We start from the raw sequence: 22,552 nt of genomic DNA, 5'->3' as shown, positions 1-22,552 counted from the left end.
GCATCAGTGATTCGGATGCAGCCCAGGATATTAAAGGCTGAATGGAAGCCTCGACCTTGACCTGATATACTTTTCATGCTAACTCACCTCGGGCTGATGTGTGCTGTTACAGCAAGAGCAAAGTCTAATGTATCTGAAGCGGTTTGATGTGAATGTTGGGTAATGTGTCTGCAGTCTCCCCCTCGCACACACAGATCAATAGCCTGTGCTAGCTACTGTAGCCACTGTAAATGCATGTCATCGCTGACCTATAAGAACCATGTATCTCAAATACTTCAGCTTTTCATGGGCAAGACAAACAGCTTTTTTGAAGTGTTTTGCCAGACAATCCAAATAGATTTATCCCTCGTTTTTATTTGACAAATTCCAAATCACAAAATGTGGTTTTACTAGACCTCATCAATATGCTGTTTATAGACTCGAGAGGTCACACTTAACGCAGTGAGATGGCAGCAGGGCCATTTGGATGATTTTTACTCAGACTAACAAGTCATTCTGTAGCTCTTTGCTCACATCGTCACGAGTTTTTCAGTTCAGATTCATGTAGCACGAGCTGGAAGCGCGTAGTCTTAACTGGACGTCTGAGAATATGCAGATAAAACAGAGGCTGTGGTATAAAACCATCTGTGCCCTGCGCACATGAACACAAACGCATCACACTGTCTTTATTCTAAGAGTGGCACCACGTAGACTTTATTTTCAGGCCTTATAATATACAGTAACAATAGTACCATAGATAAAACCAATAAATAGTGTGTAATACTACAGAAGCACATTAAAAAGGACACATTAATATGATACAGGTATAGTTTCCACCAGTACTGTATGAGTGTCTTCAAAAGGACAAATGTTTCAGTCCCCGCTCCAGTGTCCATGCACATGCATGTCAGACAGTCCCCAGCTCCTCTGTTTGCCTTTATCAATATACAACGTGAGGTCACATTGATTTGGCATAAAACCATCCGAACGATTAGTCACTGATTAGATCCCACCTGCGTTAATGCACAATAAGATGTTTCCATTAACTCATACTGAGGAAAGTTATTTCATAACACCTAAATGTGTCACTTATTAAAATGATGTCTTAAAGTATTTGCCACAGTTGAGAATAGTTTTGGCCTCATTCGAGCAGACATGAATGCCACGTTCCCCTGTCCTGTAAATAATAATAAAAAAAAGGCCAGCAGCTAAACTGTAAAAGTGGACACCTCCACTAATTGATACAGAAACATGTTTATGAGCGTTCCCACACCTCCCTTTGCCCCGTGGTCCAAAAATCTTCACTCTGGCTTCTCGTCCAGCTGTAGCAGAGAGGACGACAGTTCTCTTTGTGTACGTGAACCGAGTGGTTTTGCTCGGGAGAAACATGACCACTTAGTCTCCAAAACATTTTGACATGGTGCAACATGGCTGGCACACTGTAGACAGAAGACTCGCCGGTGTTCTGTTAGTTTAAATGGTGGCACGTGTTGTTCTGCTTCTACCCGTCCAGAGGCTTCCCCAGGTACACCATGGTGACTTCAGTGTTGCCGTATACTGCAGAGACAGCAGGGAATAGGCAGGCTTTGGGCAGTCCGCGAAACGCTACTCCAAGGAACTCAAAACCTCTCTCGAAGGCTAACGTCTTGTCGTCCATGTCTAGAATCACTCGTATTCTCTCCCCGATCTGTGGACAAATATGATCACAAAACAAATGCAGCAAACCCGTTTTGGGATCCGGATCCAACTGTTGCAAACATTTCAAACATCACAAACAACATGCAGACATTGTCTCCTGCTCCCACCTGATATTTGGGTGCATTGTTGCACTGTGGGAAATTTCCATTGACCTCCCCGTTGTGAAGTAGGTTGTTGTCGACCAGGTTCCAGCCCCAGCTCTGGTCGTCACTGCCCAGCAGGGCCACGTAGCCCTGGCACTGCATCGACGCTCGCTTCGTGGCGAGGCCGATTACGGCCACGGTGCCAAGGGGGCCCTCCCACCAGATCTCCCAGGCGTGCCGCCCCTCCGAAAAGCCGATCTTGCCTCTCGCACCGTCTGTGCTCTGGGCGATGGGGTTGCGGTGCAGGGTGAAGCCGTTCTTCTTCACATAAACATTGCGCGAGCAGTCATTGGAGCTCAGGGCATGTTGAAAGGCCTTGAGCTGTGGAGGACAAGAAACTGATCAGTTTGTTCACAGCGATTACGATTGACATAATCTTTGGTACAGTCATTGTGTCTATTGTTGTGAATTCTAGAGATTTGGAAAAGTATCTGTAAGGTGTCATATAATGAGTTTAACACGTAGATGATTAGGGGGTGTTAAGTGCAGTTTGACATAATCAATACCATAACACGAAAAAAACAAAAGGTTTAACTCAGAACTTAAAACTGGATTTTGCCATTTTAAAGTGTAGAATCTGATCTAGTATTGCTGGATCAGCAGGTCTCAAGCTGATGTCTGACTTTCTCCTTGATTCCTTTATGGTTCCATGGAATTTTTTTAATTTTCCCATGATCTTTAAAAATACCCAATTGCTTCCCAACATATGATGCCCACACTCAAGAATATGTGCTGCTGGCAACAACAAGCACCTGGAGTAGCCTGTCAATTTTGATCTCCAGTCCCTCTTTGACTCTTTTTCAGCAAACATACAGGTTTATGACATACATTACTCTGTATTTGTTTACAAAAGACTGGGCCTGAAGCACCAGGGTCTTCTAGCACACAACACTGACACTTAAGGATGCGTCCAGAAGGCAGTGTGCAGTGTAGGCCATTATCAGACAGTGTGTTCGAGGGACAGGTGCAGCACTGAGCAGGCAGGTCTTCGAATGGAGCTCGTCAGCAATCACGGTTCTCCCATCCAGACACATGAGTAATCTGATAAACCGACCTTCCCCTTGTAGGTGGGCAGGTTGCACAGGATATCTGACCGCAGGGATTCATCGCTCAGACTCCGGCCGCAGAGGCTGCGCCACACCTCGCTGTTCTCATCCGCCAGCATGTTGCTCCAGTGCCAGCAGACCAGCGCACACCGCATCAGGTCGAACAGGTCCAGGTAGGAGAAAATGTGCTCCAGGACCCGGGCCGGCAGCCTGCCGGCCACCCCTGCGCCTCCTCCGGCCGCGGCAGCGTAGGCAGAGCCGCCGGAGCTGCTGCAACTGGCCGCCGCTGCGCCCAGACAGGAGGAGCCTCCACCTCCACCTCCTCCTCCACCGACAGCGCCAGACATTGCAGCCCTGCTCCTCACCGACGACGCCAGTCGACACAACAGTCTGAGCTTACACCGAAGAATGATTCCTGATGCGGATCGCATACAGCGACATTTCCCCGTGAAATCACGCACACAGGTCGCAGCGAAACCACAACAGTCCGGACCCCGCTCCCCCTCACTTCAATGGCTGAATGGAGGCGATGCGTGGAGGTCCCGGAAGAGCGGATGAACTCACTGTGGCGCTGAGAAAAAAACTCCCGGCGCCTAAATACTAAACGTAGCGGTCGATATAGATTAAATCCAATGTGTATTTATTCAAATGAGGACAAACTGTCAAATAAAGACAAGGCCACCAGCCGACGCGAATATATTGTACTTCCTGTGAGGACCTGCGGGCAGCGCTGCGGAGGAGCTGCCAGTGAAGCAGTGACAGTGACACAACAGTGTAGCAGCGAAACACGGTGACAGATTAAGACAGTTTCGGCTCGACACGTTGGCACTGCAGCAGTATTACAACTGTGCAGTGAAGCAGTGTGACAGTTTCACATTATCATGTGGCAGCGGACCGACCACGTGACATTGACAGCACAAAGAAGCTGGAACCTCATTCTGGGGGGGTTGAAAAATAAATAAATAAACTGTCCGCTTAAATTCATTCTTGTATTTGGAAATGTAAAAAATAATAATAATATATATATAAATTGTATATAGACAAAAACACGACACATTGGAACAGGAACATTTAAAGGATTAAAAAAATAGGTGTATTATTAAAACTATGCAGACCACGTGACGCCAGACGGAAGTGACGCGCGCTGCTCAAAAGAGTTGAGCGAAGCATCTGGATCAAACAAGCGGCGGCTACGTTCGATCTGACGGCAGAGGACAGAGGAGGGACAGACGACAACCGACCGACCCCGTACAGGTAACTCCCATGTGTACCGTCGGTTGTTACGTGCACAGCGACGTGTGCGTGTCACCTGCGGACCGCTGCGGGGACCCGACGGGTCCGCGGGACGCAGCTGTGTGCTGTGTGCGTTTCTGCGGCCTGCGGACGAGCTGCCCCCGTGTGTCCGCTGCTGCCCGCGGACGGTGCGGCGGCTGCCCGCGGTCACACAGGTGAGCGGCGGCGGCGGCGGGTCATCGGCGCGGACGCAGGGATGTGCCCGCAGAGGCCGGACGTGCCCGGGCGGCCGCAGGCGGAGCGATGAGCCCGCTCACGATAACAAAGCCCCGGTGGCGGCGGCGGCGGCTCTGCTGCTGCTGACAGGTTGCCATCTTTATTTCGCGCAGAGAAAAACATAACGTCACCTGTGAACGGGAGCCCGTGTGTGTGTGTGTGTGTGTGTGTGTGTGTGGCCGCCTGACTCGCCGCTGCCCGCGCGCGGACAGGCTGCGTGTCTCGGGGATGGATTTCTCTTTGTTGTTGTAAGTTTCTGTGTTGGGGCCGAGACACGCAGCTCATCCTCGCACCAGACACCGGAGACACACTGTCCCAACATGTGCTGAGCCGTTGCTGCTCATTGTTCTGGATGTGTTCGGCGACGACAACGATTAGTCGATTATTTGATCGGTTGAACAATTTATTTTATTTTATTTTTAATCATCACAATTTCCTCAATCCAAAATACCAACCATCTGTAGGCGTGTAACGGGCACGTCCACTGTTTTGTGACTTCTTACTGACGAAGTTAATCATGGATTCATCAGATTAATCGATCATGAAAATGATGGACAGTTTCTGACGTCACCTCCTATGCTGAACCTGTGGTTTGCACTCTCCATAAATAGGACAATTATGTTCTGCTCATTAGAGATAGTCTTCCCCAAACCACAGCGGTGCCCTGTAGTATTTGCCCGTAGTGAGTTTTAATTGTGTTTGCTGAAGCACAGAGACAAAACTCCAAAGTCCTGTTCGACTAATGAGCATCATGTGGAGCAAGGAAAGTTGTGTAATGCACCACTGTTAAAGCAAAACTGAAACTGTATTCTACAAAACTGTTTAAATATCCATGCGAGTTTGAACGCGTTGGTTCCTGCTTCTCTGTACATTGCATTTTACAGAACTTAAAATGACAGTAAAGTTCCCAAAACACAGAGATGTTTATGGGGCAGTGCTCGTTCAAGTTAAATTTAAACTGTGCTCTGCAGCTCTGGCAGAAGGTCACGCCTAGTTCCCGCACCGTGATGAATTAGGCGTACCGAAGTAAAACGGGAGAGCAGCTTCCAGGAAATGTTGTAATTCCAGTTTGGAATATGTGCACATGAAAGATAAAGGAACAAAAGTGACTGTGACCTCACAAGGTCATCCCAAGCAAGTCCCCGGCAGCCCTCGCTGTTCTCCTCTCACTACCGGATTACATCCTGACCTCAGTATGACACTTGTGCTGCTGACTATTAACAGCCTCATCACCTGTTGTGGTGAAGATGTTCTCTACCCCGTCCACTGGAGAGCGCCATGCTGAGGATGGCTAAAGCTGCAATGTGTGAAATAGTTTAACAAAGCGAGTTACACAAGTAAGATGGGATTAGTGTAGTGTGATGGTTTTGTGTAAAAAAAAAAAGTCCCTGTCAAGGAGCAGTTCGGCTCGCTCTCGATGGTCTGGTCGGTGGATGTTGGAGCCATTCACACGACACACAGACAAATAACTGTGAATAATTCACACTGTGTTGCATTTGATATGCTGAGGAGAAATGACTCTACAGTTAAATTGCAAGTTTAATTAGGGTCAGTCAGTCCTGGCTGCAGTCTGCTCTGTCTTCTGATTGGTTAAATGTGAAACGTGCTGGAGTCTGGAGTCTCGTATCATCACCACATGAGTGTGTTTATTGTGTTTTCTCACCATTTCTCCTTTTTCATATCTGTGGAGGAAAGTCTGTCAGTAAACACGGAGAGCTGCTCAGGGAAACTGTGTTGGATTTTACCAACATGATCTTTGCATTAATCATGAGGCCCGTAGAAGCTTTTGGGCTTCAAACCAAGTACAGCGACATCTGGTGGTTTGTAAAACTTATAGCATCTCATTGGTTTTTATAGTCTCATGAGAACAATTAAAGTCCTTTTGATCAGAAGTGCTGCATTAAATGTAGATGTTACCGTGCGGCATGATGCAGGGAAATAATTAATAAATACACCGGAATATTAGATATTCTTTTCTCTCCCACTAATGCCCTTCAGATCTCGTCAGTCATGTGTTGTTCTTTTTCCCCCCAGCAGACTCGGACACAACTTGTTGAAACCACACTCCAGAGCGTCGGCGACGTCTGTCCATCTCTGCCTCCTATGAAATTCGTCATGCCCTAAAACTGTGCTGTGCTTCTCTCACTGCAGCACCTGTGAGAACTTGAATCATAATGAATCCGATGTACAGCCCCTCACCAACAGGGATCCCCTTTACCAATACTAAGGGTCTGGGCTACCCAGGTAATTTAATGGGTAAATTATCCCAATTCCAGGAAAATAGCCTAAACAGTCAATAAACGTAACAAGTGCTGACCTTTTGTTCTCTCTGTGCTCATGGCAGCAGGGTTCCCTGTTGGCTACGCAGCAGCTCCAGCCTACAGTCACAATGTCTACGCAGGAGCGAACGCAGCCTTCCCGGGTGGTAAGAAGAGTTTTTTAATTAAGATAGTGGAGATGGCTATGTTGCGCATACTTATGACAGTGTTCTTGATTTGAAATGATCGTATTCAACACTTTAGATTTTTCTCTAAATGAACCATACGAATACCACCGCAAAGAATGTCAGAGAAGTAGGATTTCATGGGGCCCAAATGAAAAATTTAAAAAAATATGAAAAATGTAGGAGAAAAGTGAGACCGCCTTTTCTTTTGGGTTCTTTTCTTCCAGAATATAGAAATGAGACTCTAGAAAGGAGAGTGTACAACTAGTGGATGTAAATTAAACATTCAATCTGCAGCAGTGCAGACAGATCACTCTCTGTGTTTACTGAGCTCCAAGTTTTAATCTGCCGACTGTAGTGAAGATGTAGCTTCTGCCAAAGGGCACCTGACTCTCCCATATAGAAAACCTGTCCTGTCAAACTGTGTTACAATCATATCATGTCAGAGGAAGGTGACACTCATCGCCAAATTAAATAATCAAATCATTCCAGCTGCTTTTCCTCCACAACCAACTACTGGGAGAGATTTGATAACTGGCAGCACTAATACGAGGCTTGTTCCTCCCACTCCAGGCTACGCTCCCGGCACTCCTTTCAAAATGTCCTGCTCTCCCAACACGGGGACCGTCCCACCATACTCCTCCTCACCCAACCCCTACCCTACTGCTATTTACCCTGTCAGGAGCACCTACCCCCAACATAACCCATATGCACAGGTCAGTACGTATGTTGTCATGACCTGCCCATTAGGTCTGGCATGAAGACCTTTTCACTCACATGTCACCTTTCTCCATTTTCAGTTGTAACATGCTGCTCTTTTCTGTGATCCAGGCGTTAATGCCCTCACAACAGCAGGGCACCTACTACACACAGCCGCTGTATGCAGCTCCGCCTCATGTCATTCATCACACAACGGTGGTCCAGCCCAACGGGATGCCTGCAGCCATGTATGCCCCATCCATCCCTCCTCCCCGCCACAACGGTGTCACCATGGGGATGGTAGCCGGCACCACCATGGCCATGTCCGCTGGTGAGCCACCGTATTTTGTCAATCCAAATTATGGACAAGTTTTGTATTCTGGCTGTTACAAGTTGTCTGAAACATTGAGTTTATTAGATGATTATGGATTTAAGGAAAATTACAGATGAGTTATTTCAGTAACTTCACCTAATTTATTTTGATATGGATTACAGACCATTTATCTATGAACAGGATCAGATGTACCATGTTTGACGTTAAAGCATTCATATGTAGATTTGTGTTTTATGTGTAGGCCTGTGGTTCTGTGTTCACACATGTTATTTCACGCTGTTGTATATTTGGATGTTTCTTGCATGTTCTCCTCTTAGATGATGGTAAATGAGATCAAATTCATGTATTAAATAGAAATTCTTGATCTGAAGTTGTGCTCATTTTATGTCTCAGGAACTTTGTTGACAAATCCATCACCAGCGCCTGTTTCCCCCCACCAAGTCACGATGCCCACATATCGGCATCCGGGCACGCCCGGTTACAGCTATGTGCCACCACAGTGGTGAAGAAAGGGAAGCGTGAGTATGACGTATGGATTTCAAACTTTGCACCAAAGACAAATGCAGATTTCAACATCGTACTAGTGTGTGTTGTTCTCCCTGCAGGTCAGAAGATGGTAGATATGCATTCACACTCAACTCCAGTGATTTTTGCTCTTGGAGAAGACCTGTTCTGCAAAAGTCTGAAACCAGTTACTCCTCTTCCAGCATAATGTGAATCTAAAACCCAACTACATAGAGAGAGGCCCATTCAGACAGGGAAGTGGTGAAGTATAGGCCCTGTCCCTATGACCCCCCCCCCCCCCCCCCCCCCCCCCCCTCCTTAACAGAATATGAATATGACTGCATCCCAGCGCCAGCACCTCTAAAACCTGCTGCATATCTCATATCAAACAGCAAAGCCTCCATGCAAACTTTTTGTGGACTGTCATGCAGGTTTTTATAGCTTAAACTCGTAAGTGGTGAAAAGGGAGTTAGGAAAAATTTTCTTTGTTAATTTGGAGGACACATATGATGTTGAATGCATGTGTAAATATAGATATATGAAGTAATGCTAGTTCAATCTACCTGCTGTGACAGATGCAAAATCAACAAAAGGCACACATCCAAAGGAACAAAAAAAGAAAAAGAAAAGTAATAACCTCCAATGCTGAATCACCAGTGACCATGTCTTATTATGTGAAGAAAAGACAAAAAATGTTTGTTCATGCAAAAACATATCTGCACAATCCAGTGCAGACTAAACTGTGCGATTTTCCACTGCTTTGTTTTTGGTAAGCGATGCTAGTTTTTATTGTTTCTTTCAGTGATGCAGTGTATGCATTATGTCTTACCATTTTTGTATTTTACGTGAAAGACGGGACTTTGAGTTTGTGCCTTGAACTGACGGCCATTCCAACAAGTAATCGCTTCAAGTGTTTTATTTTGTTCTGTCCTGCCACATGTTTTAACAAAATTGTGTCAACGTTTCCAAAAGTCTGAAGTAGCTTTTGTTCCCTGCTTAAAACACTTTTGGGTGATTTCAATCTTTAGAAATATTCTCTGATTTCAGCCACATGTATTTTGGGTGGGGAGCAAGCAGAGGATTTTTCCCCCTCCAGTTCATTAGCACCCGTTGATTGAGCAGGATCCTTGTTGTGTGTGAGAGAATGTTGTGGGTGTGTGTGCTTGTATGAAAGCACATTCAACCAATTAGAAATGGTACCATACGGTGCAACATGAATTTTCAACCTACATGTTACAGTAGTCAGTTAGTCCTTAGGTTCGAAGCACTACATCATTAAATCTCTGCTAACTGTGGACATGTTAAGAAATAATGATAAGGTTAAACTCCATTCGTGAATAGCACTTCTGAGTACAGGCACTAATTGAAAACGGTTTGTAAAGATATCTGAGCTTTTTCACATTGCTTACCTCAAGGTTCCAGGCTAACCCACCAATGTAACCGTTTCAGACATGCTTTTCTATGTTGCTTCAGTCAACCTCAGTTGAACAATCTGTTTTGTAAATGTTATTTTTGTGATTTTGGTTCTTTTTTTGTATTCTAAAGAAAGACCAAAAATAAAAACAAATATAAGAACAAGCAGTGTTTTCCATTTTGTATAGTGCGATATTTTGTCCCCAAACAGCCTCTGGCAGGCAGATATGAAGTGTCAAGAACCTGCCCAGGAAAAGTAAAAAAATCCCAAAACAATTGGATTTTCTGTGGGAAAGATCAATCATGACCTTCAAGCACTTTCCCCCGCTATTTTTATTAATAACGTTCTATAGCATCACAATAATTGTCCCTTACTGCTCTTATATTCTGATCATTATTTGAAACTTTATGATAAATGCATATACACCCAAAAGATAAAATTCAACATTCCCAAAGATGGACACGCAGATGCAAAGAATGATGCAAAACATGAATTGATCTTTTCCCCCCTGATATGATTCTAAATTCACCATTTAGTTTTATCATGACCATTTTTCCACGTTAAAAGCACTGTTGACGCACCGGATGTGGGCGGGGCTGGACGGCAGGGACTAACTACGACCAGAGGGAGGCAGTAACACAACCCCCGAGGCCCGTGGTTAAACCTCGAAGAAGAAGAAGAAGAAGAAGAAGAAGCGATAGTTTTCCCAGCATGCACCGGGGCGCGCCAGTTTCGAGTCTTATGTAGTTTCCTCACAGACCCGAGAGAGCGGAGTCCACACGAACAACATGTCAGTGTGTCGGTTACAGGGCTGAATAAAACTACTTGTCTCTCGGTATATGTCGCGTTAACTCTGGAGGCCGGCGGCAGTAAGTGTCCTTGAATTTAACTAACGTCAGCGTGTATTGTTCTCGTCGAGGTGCAGCTAAAGCGTCATTAACGTCAACTTTATAGCCGAGAAATGCATCGAATAGTGTTTACACTCACTTCCGTGTCTCACAAGATAATAAGAAAGGTCTGAAAAACCCAGGAAGTCGTTAAGAACACTGTTACAGTTTACACACTGCTTTCTAGATATTGTTAGACACTGTGGGTGAATCCTATTCTGTCCTGTGCCGGATGAAAACATTTCTCAGTCAGGGCCGGAGTCACCTCACGAGGGGCCCCAGGGTTAAAGATCTGCTCCTGGGCCCCAACTGAACATGGCCCCAGAGAGCACCCAGGACTCCAGAGAGGAAGTTATTCATTAACTGTATGGTCATTTGTGCATCTTCTGTGCAGTCATCCTCAGAAACTGTGTTTCAAGTGGCAGGCATTAAAAAAAAAAACTAAGCAGGTGATTACATGAGCCTTCTCTCCAACACAATCTGCCACGGTAACTGAAGAAGAGTGAAAAACACATTTTGTCTGTTTATTTTTCGTTCAGTGGAGAAAATTAATTGGCAACAAATGTCAATTACTGACACACAGGAAAAATGAATAATTTTATGATAAACAACTTAGCAACAAATGAGCACTTATACTATAACCTAAAACTAGATTTTGACTTGATGTTCAATATGTTCATTAAATACAACTAGACAGATAAAGGCTGAGCTGGCAGTGTCATGTAGAACTTACTATATCACATTGAGAGACCAACGTGTGAAATGATTACAGATGTGTCACTTACCTTCTCAGGTCGTGGCAGGGACGCCCGTGATTTAGCAGTGAACGGAAGATGAGCAGCCCAGGAGCGAGCAGTGGGACAAACAAACCAGCCGAACTCTTTGAGGACTTGTGGAAACAGCTTGGAGAGTGTCACCAGAACGCACTTCAAGGTAGCTGAGCCCACGATCCACTGTGTGCATATGCGTCAACTGAATTTTCTTATCAGCTCATGTCAACTATCAATGATACGATACGTAAACAAAATCAACGCAGGGGTTAAGTGCCTTTTTTTGTTGTTGCTTTTTTCAGAACTGGAGGCAAAAGTGAGCAAGTTGAAGAAGGAGCGCTGTCTGTGAGTATAAAGATAATGAGGGTGATGATAATTACATGAGCATTTTTAAAATCCTGAAATGTGACGAGCAAGAGGCTGCAGGCGTTTAATATTTTTTGCTCAAAATGTATAACAATTCACAATTTCTTTGTTAATCGACTGAATTCTTGCATTGTGTTTGGTTTCTACAGAGATGCTCAGAGGCTTGAGGTGTTTTACAGTCGCAGCCAGCAGCTGAAGGAGCAAAACAAAAGTCTGCAGGATGCCATCAGCCTCTTGGAGGAAAGGTACCTTACTCCGGGACAGGATGAGTTGAAACCATATGAAAAGAGACAGACAAGCAACCATGTCTCACTGTTTCCAGGCTCCGAGCAGGAGAGTGTGATCGATGTGCCATCCTAGAGGAGAACCTGAAAAACAACCAAGAGGAGAATCTGTGCCTCATCGCAAAACTGAGTGAGCAAACTCATTGTCGTTCTTATTTCTGCTGTCACATAGAGCAGCGACTAAATAGAGAAGAACATTTTACCTGTTGAAAGACCGAAGGAGCACATTTATGTTCTGCCTTTACAATTGAGTCTATGTGCTTGAAGCACTTTGAGAAATGGGCTAAAACAGCAAAAGGAAGATATCGAAAAGGATTCTGTTTTTGCAATAGCGTTTATCTTTAGAATGCAAAAGAAAAGATGGCCTTTTATTTACAACATGTAGCCATCAAGTTTTTCAGTCCTTCCTTTTCAGCCATACTAGCTGCGCGATTCTACAGATGGCTACATTGGTCTGTTGTACATTGGACTGAAATGTCTCAACAACTATTGGCTGGTGACCTTTACTGTAGCGACCCCAGCGAGGTAAAGCTTGTCCTCAGGAGATAGCTTAACATGCCTCCACTTTAGCTGCACAAGGGATCCAGGAAACTTTGGAGATATCCTGACTATTCCTCTAGTGCCATCTTTAGGTAAAAAATTCCATTTGTTCTATACACTGCCTTTTTATAACCAGCATGACTATTGATCTTCTGCTGTACTTTGTGTTTGGTGCTAATGAGCGGATGTTAGCTTGTGAGATGATGAAGAGATGGTGAACTTGTCAAACATCAGCATGTTACGGGTTGTCATTATGAACTAGTTAGAACTCAGACCTCAGCGTTTAGCTCAAGGCACCACTGTGTCTTAAGTTTAAATATAGAAACGACGCCTGTGACATTAGTGACTGACTGTATTATGAGTTTATATGGACTCACTGTACAGTAGCTTCTGGTTCACTGATGAGCTTAGTGTTAAATTGTGATGATTCCTTGTTAAAGGTTAAAATTTGTTCCACAGAGAATGAAAGAAACCGCCTCGAGGATGAAAACAGAAAACTACATGCTGAAGTCCAGAACTTAAAGGTGTCTCGGTAAGCGTGTTGTCAACATCTTGTGACACGGTAAAAATGTTGAAATAAATAAAATTGCATCTGATTTTTCTATATTCTGTAAAATGGCTTCAAATCCTGTAGGTCTCTGTAGTGGTTTCAAGTCTCCTAAAGACATTTCTACAGGAGCACACATTTATGGCTCAAGTTGAGTTTTAAATCCGTGGTTTTCTGCACAGGAGTGAATCTAAGTTCCCAGTTAGATGTTGCCGTGTCTGTGTTGCTTTTTTATCAGCTCAGAGCCCCACCAGGCCTCGGCCCCAGAGCAGGAAGAAGGCATCATCCCAGACTCACCGGTCCTGCCGAGCTCGCTGCCTGGGACAAACAGACTGAAGAAACGTAAAAACGTTGACAAAAGCAGGAGTGTTCGCTACACAGAACAACCGTGTAACAACTCGCTCTTCAGCGGTCAGTCTGCTTTAAAATAACCTCCATTCAAACATTTAATGCCCTTGTCTGTTTTCTGAATCCCCTGCCTAAGGGAATCACGTCTTCAAACTTTTGCTGTTCTTGTTGTAGAGCTGAATAAGGAGCCTGTTGATGCCTCAAAGAATCCTGGAAGAGCAGAAGTGCTTGTTCCCAACACATGTGACCTGGACTATTCCCAAATCTCCGGTATGACCTCACTCTGTACTGTTCTCTCTTATATCATCATTGTATGTAACAGGAAGGACGTGATTCATAGTTTCTTAGAGAACATCAACTTGAAATTTGCAGAATTTCATCCCTTGAGTTACTTGATGCCCTGATTTACTCTTGTTGGTTTTGACCACAGTCTTGTGTCTCTTAGTACTGTGACTGTTCATTGTACAGGTCTCTGTGTCCTTTCAGAAGACGTGAATCCTCATAGGGACGAGGTCATTGCAGAAACCTGTGGCCTTGAACTTCATTACTTGGTAGGTGGGGTTCATACAGGTACAGTTTAATCACTGTCATTTTTTAATCCATCCTTAATTAAATCTTAGGCCAGACATTGAAACTATTTTTTTTAATCCTTCGTCTTTCATTTATCTTTCCTCTCCTCAGAAAACTGAAACGTCTGCAGGGCAGCAGAGCAGCTCAAACACTCTCTGGAGGAACAACATGCGTTCAAAGTAAGGACGACAACAGCTAGGACACGTTCACCTGCTGAGCAGTGGTGGAAGAGCATGTAACTTTTGTAGCTGCTGCTGGTGGAGCCAGTTTGAACCATAGTTAACTTACATTTTATTTATAGAAGCTGCTGAAAAGATAGATTAGCAAATTCACAACACAATTTAAGATTTAGTGACTTTGGTGGCTCGTTAATTCCACGTCACCAACAGTCGTGTTTGTTCTTGTGTCTTGAGGCCTCACTGCTCCTCGTCTTCGTCCACACTGATCCACAGTCCAGACTCGACCACAGAGCGATCCCCGTCTCTTCTCCCCCGAGTCAAGAGGTTCTCAGAAGATGGCTCCATTCACAAAGCAAAAAGGAAGAAGGAAGAGAGTCGGCAAGAGGAAGACAAACATGGGATCCTGGAGGGGGCGGACACACAGGGCGAAGGCAAACACAAAACACAACCTGAACTGATCAGACGCACCTCCACACCTTCAAGCAATCGGAGCTTTATGAAGCAGCCACTGGACAGCAAGGTGAGAGACGTGTCCCAAAGCCTCATATGAATGTGTGTTTTGGAAATCAACAGGTCAAATCTAGTGCCCTGGCTTTTATGTCCTGTTCCATTCATTCATCTTTTAAAAATGTGTAAAAAAAGGTGACATTGTTAATGTTAATGAAAAGATGTACAAAATCATTCTTTCGTATTGTTTTAAAATTCCTTTTAAAAAAACACATTTAACAGCTTCAGTCAGCACAAAATGGGCCCAATGTATCCTGTGCCAGTCCTGCTTTCAAGAAGCCACTGGACAAAGGTGAAGGAGGGGGGGACAGAAACCCCCTGCAGGATGTGAACGCTTCACACGTCCAACACGAAGTGGAGGATGGTGAGTTTTCTACCCTGCTGCTGTCCTCTGCACTGCAAATCATTGGAGTATTGATTTTTATATTGATATTTATCCATAAGTATCAGTTCAATTCAATGTGACAGTGCAAACTGTGCTTCCGCAGCTGAAAGGAGGCAAAAAGTGGAGCCAATGTGGAGCATGGACCCTGCACTCGCCCTGTCCATGTATGAGGTACAGTCACATGACCTGCTACACAGCCACTTCCACTGTTCCACCAGATAAAACCTGGTGTTTTTCAGGGTCGGAATCTGTGTTATTGTTATTGTTCTACAAATATCCCCTTGGATGTAAAGATGTGTTTGCAAATGAAGATTTCCTGTCATCAGCACAAGTCCTGAACCTTTAGACGTTTCCTGAAAGTGAATGTGTATGAAAAGTTTTGAAAAACGTAATCTGGACGTACAGGTTCCTCTGTAGATGGAGACCGACACAGGTTTAAATTTGTATTTTAGCAAACAGAAAAACAGTGTCATGGAGAACTGGTGGATACCGACTGCACTTGGGTCAGTCACAGCCTACTCCAGTGTCGAGGAGAGGACGGACGGGACAGCGTGTCCGGTAAATGCCAACCACAACTTTTACTGCTCACTGAAATGTTCTGATTGACACCTGAGATCACGATCACAAACATGAGCTGAATGGCAAACTGAAAACGTTTTTATAAACCGTGCCGAACGTGCTGTGATTAAAACTTTAGTAACAGTTTCACGTGTCTTCTCTTCAAGGACTCGGCGAGAAGGCAAATGACAGTTTGGATATGATGTTTGACACCACGGCTAATGGGGAGTACAAGTCTTACAACAGTTCACGCATAGGCCAGAGTCAGCCCTGTGATGATGATGATGACATTGATGATGAAGAGGAAGAAGAACAGGACAGTGGTAGGTTTCATACCAAGACGAGCTGTGTTAGTCGTTTTGAGGTCATCTCCTGATCATAGCTTGTTTTTGTTCATGTTTGAATTAGAACGGGATCCTCTTGAAAACTCTCCAGATCACAGGAAAGCGCGGTAAGTCGACACACTGATGTATTTGTGTATTTTATGCTTTGTTAACCTTCAAATATAACGGAGACAGGAAGACAAAGTTTTTAGATTCCTTTGTCGGTTTCCCACAACCTTAATCTTCCCTCTCTGGGTCAGACACCCGACATTTGCACACGTGGCAGTAGTCCGCAAGAAAGATGAGAGAAGGAAACTGAAGGGCACTACCTGCAAGGAATGTGAAATTGTAAGTAGTTTGATAATGAATCTAAATAAACTGTCAGGTTTCAACATTGATCCTTTTTGAAAGTGATTTTTTTTCCCTTCTTCCAGTATTACGCCCATCTCCCAGAGGAGGAAAAGCAGAAGAAGTTGACTTCATGTTCCAGGCACCGTTTTCTCTACATTCCTCCTTCTACTCCTGAAAACTTCTGGGAAGTTGGATTCCCATCGACACAAACATGCATTGAAAGAGGTAATTTAACGATCCATCGCAGCGCGGTAGAGAAGCATTACCAGAACATTTTAAACCACATGGTGCCTTTAAAATATATAGAATGCATAGCTCTATCGGCTCCACTGAGATAATTTCCCATGCTCTTCGTAGGTTATATCAAGGAAGAGAAGAATCCTCAGGCCCGTTCACGGAGAAGACAACCGCTCAATGCTTTATTCTCACCAAATAAGGAGATGAACCAGCAGGAGAGCTGAGAAAGTTTGTCTCACAACACACACAAAGTCACTACGTAAAAACTGCGCTGAGAACCGTGAAGCTCATCTTCTTTGTTCATTTTAAAGTCCCTCATTTTAACATGTTGCCTTAATGTGCAGACTGTAAATACAGAGGAATGCTCTGATTATGTTTAGATAAATAAAAGTTACTACTTGTCTATGGACGTTTGTTAATGCCACGGTTCTTCATTCACTTAGATTGAACATAATCTAAGGTTTGACTAATTTTACCAAGATAATGTGATGTCAAGTAATCAGAGAAATTGGCTTTTACACCTCATGTTTCAGATGAAATCCATGACAGTTGATATGTACAAAGAGATCATTTTATTTGTTCGGCGAGAGATATTACAAAAATAATTTGAAAAAATAACTTTTTTCACTTCATGAAGTGAAAGTTTCTGTTGATCACAGCTGAGGAGGTTCTCTGTCAGAATACACCAGCAGCGCCTCGCCGACATGACTGACCACCACACTGAAACCCAAAAACAATATCCCCAGTAAACATCAGCAGTGGTTTAATAAGGATCCATCTGGTTCTGTTGCGTCTGTCGGTTTCAGAATGTTACATTGAAACATTTAAATCTAACAAAAAGTATTAAACTGATAAAAGTGTGACACGAAAAATCAGAGGAGTGAATCCAAAATGACATGATGCATTTAGTTAAGTAGACGCAGTGAAACGGCACAAACTCTTTGAAATGTTTCTCAGAAACAAACCAGATTCAATTAAAATTTGAATTATTAAATGATAATTAAATCTTTGTATTTTGATGACACTAAGGACTGACGACTGAGAAACAGATCAGACTCATGTGAAGACTGACATGAGGGGATCAAGGCAGCTGAGCTACTCACCAAATTAGAGAAGGAGCGTTAATGTCCATGGGGAAAACAAGCGGGGAGAGGGACATGGCAGTAACCTGGGAGGAAACGATAACAAAATGTCGTTACTTTGTTTTATCTGGTTGGTAAAAATGGATTTCACATAATTGGCCTTTATTTTGTCACAACACCAACTCTCCAAGTTATTTTCAGCTTTTCAGCTCTTCTTTGAAACCAAATTATTTAGATTCTTTTAACACAAGATGGTATCATACAGCGCAGTATTAGGGCCATGTTTGAAATTACGCAGCCATAATACTCTGCTGTAGAATCATAACTCTATAAGAGTTAATAATAATGATAAAGTGTCACCTTTGACAAAAATCTCCAGATCCCAAAGTGCTCAAGGGACAGTCCACTTTTTAGTTTGACAGTGGCCAACAGCAGCAAAAAACCCAGCAGTGCACTGTGGATCAAAAAATACTAAAAGTTAAGTTTTCAATTCAAATGACAACCAGTGAAGAAAATATATAAAGACATTTCAAGTAAGAAAATTTAAATTAACAGCAAAAAACAAACATAACAATAGGAGTAATTTTAGACCAGATAAATATAATGTTTCTGCCACTATATTTAAATAAGCACTGCGTCTACTGCCTCTGAATGTTTGAAATGGCTCCCTACTCGTGTCAGTGTCCACCTCTGAGATCACTTGGCACCTGAAGCATTTTTCTATTTTTGATCCTGCACAATGTGTTTCTATACTTGTGCTGCCGTTTCCCATCAGCCAAGAGAGAATATTTGGCAAAGCCGTTGTTCCAGGAGGATTTTGATCACATAAACACTTAAGTAGCTCTTTAAAACATACAACAAATGCAGTGGAGAAGAAACAAAACTTCAAAGTACCTGGCACAGCAGCCACAGTGAAATGTGTGAGACTGAAGGGAGGGGAACTCCAGGGCGCCCGTGAGGTCGCCTTCAGAGAAACAAGGGTACAAATTTAGTCAATGTTTAATTCAGAGTCAGGGGATGACATCAGTGTTATGACACAACCGGTCTACACTACAGTGATACATGATTAAAGTTAAAAGAGAAATGGTTGGGACATTCACACCTGTTGGATGAGCAGCAACTGCCAGCAACAGCACGCTGTGAGGAAAAGATTCAATCAGTCTTTAAAATTATTTGAGGTCTACATATTTCTACTCTTGGTTGGAGCAATTATAATGAAACTTATGTGAAAGGCAGTTAATTTGGAAAATAAATAAATGATGACATGAACACAGATCTGCGGGCATGAAGACTTTTGACAACTTTTCTCAGAATGTGATAACACCCCAACAAACGAACAAATGCGTTTAACTGCACAGAATACCTCAGACGACTACATTTATATGAGCCTCTCGTCCATATCATTTACAGCAGTTTGTTCTTACCTGAACAAATAGTTGATGCACTGTTGTTCAAGGTCACTAGAATAACATAAAATGATCAGTGGTGAGTGAGACGGTGCGTCAGCAGACTAGTTTGACATATAATAGAATCTGCACTTCATGTGAGAGAAGGATCAGGAATAAACTCACCTCAAGTTACTGGGCTTGTAGTGAACCTGAAACACCCTGTATGCACCTGCAACATGAATCAGAACATCTCCAGCTTTAGACTAGAACTCTTATGGCTGTTATCTATTTGAATTAATAACCAATTGTACATGATATTGTCTTGATCTGTCTGATAGTTATGTTATTCTACAAAAAATTTATTGTGAAGGCGTCTGACTCTGACACTCTGCTGCTATTTGTCATATGCGAATGTCAATTTTCTGGACATTTTCCAGAGTTCATGGCTGAAATCAACTTCTGATTGTCTCCTCAGTCTTTTTGTCGCACTAACCTGCACGACAGGTTAACTTTAAGGGATTTGTAGTGTGTTGTTTCTTGGCAGTGAGACACAGAACACTGATGGGAAGAAAGTCAGTAATTTTCATTTTCCCATTCTGACGACTTTCAGTCACATGTGCTGGAGAAATTGATCCCGTTGGCTACAAACGTCAGGCTGCTGTTCCTGTAACTCTGTTCCTCTGACACCGTCTACTTCTGAATTGACTGACTGAATTGATTGACCGAGTGATGAGTCCGGAGAAATTATGAAATAAAATCATTTTCTAACACCTGAACAAATCCAACAGATTCACTCACCAACACAGAACAGATGACAAACAGCCCACTGGTAACCACTGGAGTCAAACTAGAAAGGAGGCAAACATGGACAAGACTCTTGATCAACACTGACCATGGATCCCTCCTATTGTTTATAATTTGTTGATTATTTGATTATGATGTATTATTACCTGAGGATCATAGAGGGGAAGGTTGATGGCTGAAAGCAGCATGAGAAACACGCTGTGGGAAGAAGAAAACATTGAAAGCTTCAGTCTTGTCAGAGGGGAATTTTCATCCTTGTGCTTTGTATGTTTTGAATATAATTGAATATATCTATTTATTTCTGTTGATTCAGAGCTGCGGATGTGTGTTTACTACCATTCATCACTGCTTTGGTGTAAGTTTTATGTGAGAACTGTAATGGGAGAGTCTTTCCTGGTAAGGTCTTACCTTCCGAAACTTTGTCATGTGAATTTTAAAAAAGCACAAACCTGACAAATTTCAGCCACGTCATCTTCTGCAGATAAAAAGAGATGATGATGACGACGACGATGATGATGGGCGCCGTATCAAAGCACATGTTCACATATACAGTGGGTGGAGCAGACGCCTACCTCTCTATGGACGATCTTCAGGATTGAGTAACTAACGACGTGAGAGGAATTCTGAAGTGTGAAGAAAAAAGGGATTTCCTGCACAGAGAAAACTCCACTTAATACTTGTAGCAGTCCGCTGATGCGTCCAATCCTGAACAGCTTCTTATATATCCTTTAGAATAAAGTTACTTATCAATGCTGATTTTATTAAAATGGAGGAGGTTATTAGACGTACGATGCGCGATAAGGCCCTGGAACCAGCATATATGTTTCCAACAAAGAGGAGGGAGGCTGGGAGCCAGGGCAGAGCTGCTGATCTGTAACACAACGTTAAAAAAACAAACACACATCAAACATAAAATGTCTGTCCAGCTCAATATTAATCCTAAACTAGGCCACAAACCGTACCTGGTGATGCGATGTATCTCCACCCATCCCAGCTTTCCAAAGAGCAGAAGAAGAAGAGCTCCGATGAACGTCTGCCACCTGAAAGCGTCGGTTTTGTCTCGTTAGTGAACATGTACAGTACCGCAAATCGTCACTGGTGTACATGGAACACACGAGAGGTTAACAAGATAAACGAACATACAGGTACATGCATAAAGATATACACATGGATGCGGATTTAGAATTATGTCGCCCCCCCCCCCAAATGACAGGTTTAAGGATAGTAGAGGTGCAACATTTCATTGATTATTCAATTGACAGTTACTTTATTGATAATTGATAAATTCATCATTATTTTTCCCTGTTTTCTTGCATTTTGGCGACAAAACGATGAGCAAAATTTGTCAGTAATGGAGATAATCATGAACTGCAGCCAGATGAACTGTACGTAGATATATTTCAATCAAGAGCAACATTTGACCTTTAACCTTTCACTGGCAGGTCATGTATTAAGAGTTCAGGATTCAGCTACTCACCCTTGAAATAACGTCGGATATGTGAATTTTAACACAGACAGGACAAACTGGAGGAAAGAAAAGGAAAAGAAAATCGGTTCAATTCAAGTCTTGGCTTTTAACTTTGCAACTTAACAATTGGAGATGCTTCACCACTGGCATCAAACCCCTGCCAAATGTCCATACCTACCTACTCATCACTTATTAACTCTTGATAATTATTGATATTATTGATTATTGATGTGATCCTCTCCAACAACAACTCTTTACAACTTGTTCGTGTTCATTTCCTGCTCTGACGACTCACGTCCACTTCTGCCAAGTACAAGCGCAAAGAGACTCGAGGAGACCTGATGGTTATTATTGATCACTGATGACCGATTCATCACCAAATCCTGATTTCCATTATGTGCGCGTGGTTTTCTTCGGTTCAGTCCACGTTGTGTTACTGAACAGCTCAACAAGTGACGGGGTGTTGTTGTGTTCGGACTCGGCTGTTGTCGGCGACGCTCGACACTCACCTTATTGGTGAAATAAGACACAACGAAGACGAGGCTGAAGACGCAGCCGCCCACGTGTCTTCTCCACTGCATGTCGACCCGTGCAGCGGGGACATGACCCGCTCCCTAACTGTCCATCCTGAATCACGCTCCAAACTCCGCTCATCTCATCTCAGCCGGTCGGTCGCCACCGACGCCTCCCTCCCCTCCCCGTGCGCGGTGACACGTCAACACGGCGTCACCGCAAAGATCGTCTATGCGATGCTGGCTGCAGCAGGTCCTTGCAGGAGCCAGCCAGGGGGCAACCAGGGGCCAGCCAGGGGCCCCTGGGTGCAGCTGTACGACGTGGCTGAACTCACGCAGCAGAAGTTGTTTTAAAGTCAGATCTTGGGCAGTTTATCACCACACATCTGCACCAGTCTTATAAAAGGCCAACATTAATCCACTGGAGTGACAAAATGTTCTTGTGTGGCACAAGTTGTCTCCAAAAACTTCGTAACAATATTAAAATGAAATTGGGCTGCAACTAACAATTATTTTCATTATCGATTGGGGGTGTTTTGTTTTGTCCTCACACCAAAGATATTTAGTTCACTGCCACAGAGGAGCAAAGAAACCAGAAAATATTCAAATTGAAGAAGCTGAAATCAGAGAATTTGGACTTTTTTCTTCATTAAAACTACTTGAACTGATTAATTGAT

At 43.5% G+C, this 22,552-nt stretch overlaps 4 protein-coding genes across 14 annotated transcripts; 2 read left to right on the top strand and 2 right to left on the bottom strand.

The window, feature by feature from the left end:
* Positions 1-664: 664 nt before the first annotated feature.
* Positions 665-3,815, bottom strand: fbxo45 (F-box protein 45). The gene is made up of 3 exons (XM_035619252.2): positions 2,875-3,815; positions 1,785-2,141; positions 665-1,666 (listed from the first exon to the last, which is right to left on the bottom strand). The coding sequence occupies exons 1-3, from the start codon at positions 3,295-3,297 to the stop codon at positions 1,481-1,483; spliced, it is 966 nt and encodes a 321-aa protein (XP_035475145.1). The 5' UTR covers positions 3,298-3,815; the 3' UTR covers positions 665-1,480.
* A 162-nt stretch (positions 3,816-3,977) lies between these two features.
* fam168b (family with sequence similarity 168 member B) lies at positions 3,978-9,933 on the top strand. 6 transcript variants are annotated; one of them, XM_035619258.2, is made up of 7 exons: positions 3,978-4,120; positions 6,527-6,619; positions 6,723-6,800; positions 7,392-7,534; positions 7,650-7,848; positions 8,245-8,369; positions 8,457-9,933. In XM_035619258.2, exons 2-6 carry the CDS (start codon positions 6,550-6,552, stop codon positions 8,355-8,357), a joined length of 603 nt encoding a protein of 200 aa, XP_035475151.1. In that variant the 5' UTR covers positions 3,978-4,120; positions 6,527-6,549; the 3' UTR covers positions 8,358-8,369; positions 8,457-9,933. The 6 variants fall into 6 exon arrangements, with proteins under 6 accessions (XP_035475151.1, XP_035475146.1, XP_035475147.1 ...); XM_035619253.2 differs by having other exon boundaries at positions 3,980-4,120; positions 6,720-6,800; XM_035619254.2 differs by having other exon boundaries at positions 4,002-4,120; positions 6,413-6,619; positions 6,720-6,800.
* A 537-nt stretch (positions 9,934-10,470) lies between these two features.
* rbbp8 (retinoblastoma binding protein 8) lies at positions 10,471-17,030 on the top strand. 6 transcript variants are annotated; one of them, XM_035619635.2, is made up of 19 exons: positions 10,471-10,638; positions 11,450-11,589; positions 11,729-11,771; positions 11,942-12,037; positions 12,115-12,206; positions 13,076-13,148; positions 13,402-13,574; positions 13,686-13,781; positions 14,001-14,062; positions 14,193-14,260; positions 14,534-14,780; positions 14,990-15,131; positions 15,256-15,323; positions 15,605-15,710; positions 15,878-16,033; positions 16,119-16,161; positions 16,294-16,381; positions 16,468-16,609; positions 16,742-17,030. In XM_035619635.2, the coding sequence occupies exons 2-19, from the start codon at positions 11,490-11,492 to the stop codon at positions 16,843-16,845; spliced, it is 1,899 nt and encodes a 632-aa protein (XP_035475528.1). In that variant the 5' UTR covers positions 10,471-10,638; positions 11,450-11,489; the 3' UTR covers positions 16,846-17,030. The 6 variants fall into 6 exon arrangements, with proteins under 6 accessions (XP_035475528.1, XP_035475526.1, XP_035475527.1 ...); XM_035619633.2 differs by having other exon boundaries at positions 14,495-14,780; XM_035619634.2 differs by having other exon boundaries at positions 13,980-14,062.
* Positions 17,031-17,174: 144 nt separating this feature from the next.
* On the bottom strand, positions 17,175-22,081 carry LOC118291393 (transmembrane protein 241). The gene is made up of 15 exons (XM_035619636.2): positions 21,873-22,081; positions 21,373-21,419; positions 20,858-20,935; positions 20,685-20,766; positions 20,468-20,545; positions 20,345-20,370; positions 20,042-20,093; positions 19,890-19,938; positions 19,275-19,320; positions 19,128-19,163; positions 18,806-18,840; positions 18,598-18,667; positions 18,064-18,157; positions 17,725-17,789; positions 17,175-17,341 (listed from the first exon to the last, which is right to left on the bottom strand). The coding sequence occupies exons 1-15, from the start codon at positions 21,942-21,944 to the stop codon at positions 17,275-17,277; spliced, it is 897 nt and encodes a 298-aa protein (XP_035475529.2). The 5' UTR covers positions 21,945-22,081; the 3' UTR covers positions 17,175-17,274.
* Between the last annotated feature and the right edge of the window lie 471 nt (positions 22,082-22,552).

This window comes from Scophthalmus maximus, chromosome 21 (genome assembly GCF_022379125.1).
Source record: "Scophthalmus maximus strain ysfricsl-2021 chromosome 21, ASM2237912v1, whole genome shotgun sequence".
NCBI classification, from domain to species: Eukaryota; Metazoa; Chordata; class Actinopteri; order Pleuronectiformes; family Scophthalmidae; genus Scophthalmus; species Scophthalmus maximus.
Note: the sequence above shows the minus strand (reverse complement) of the source record. Positions and strands in the feature narration are given on the sequence as shown.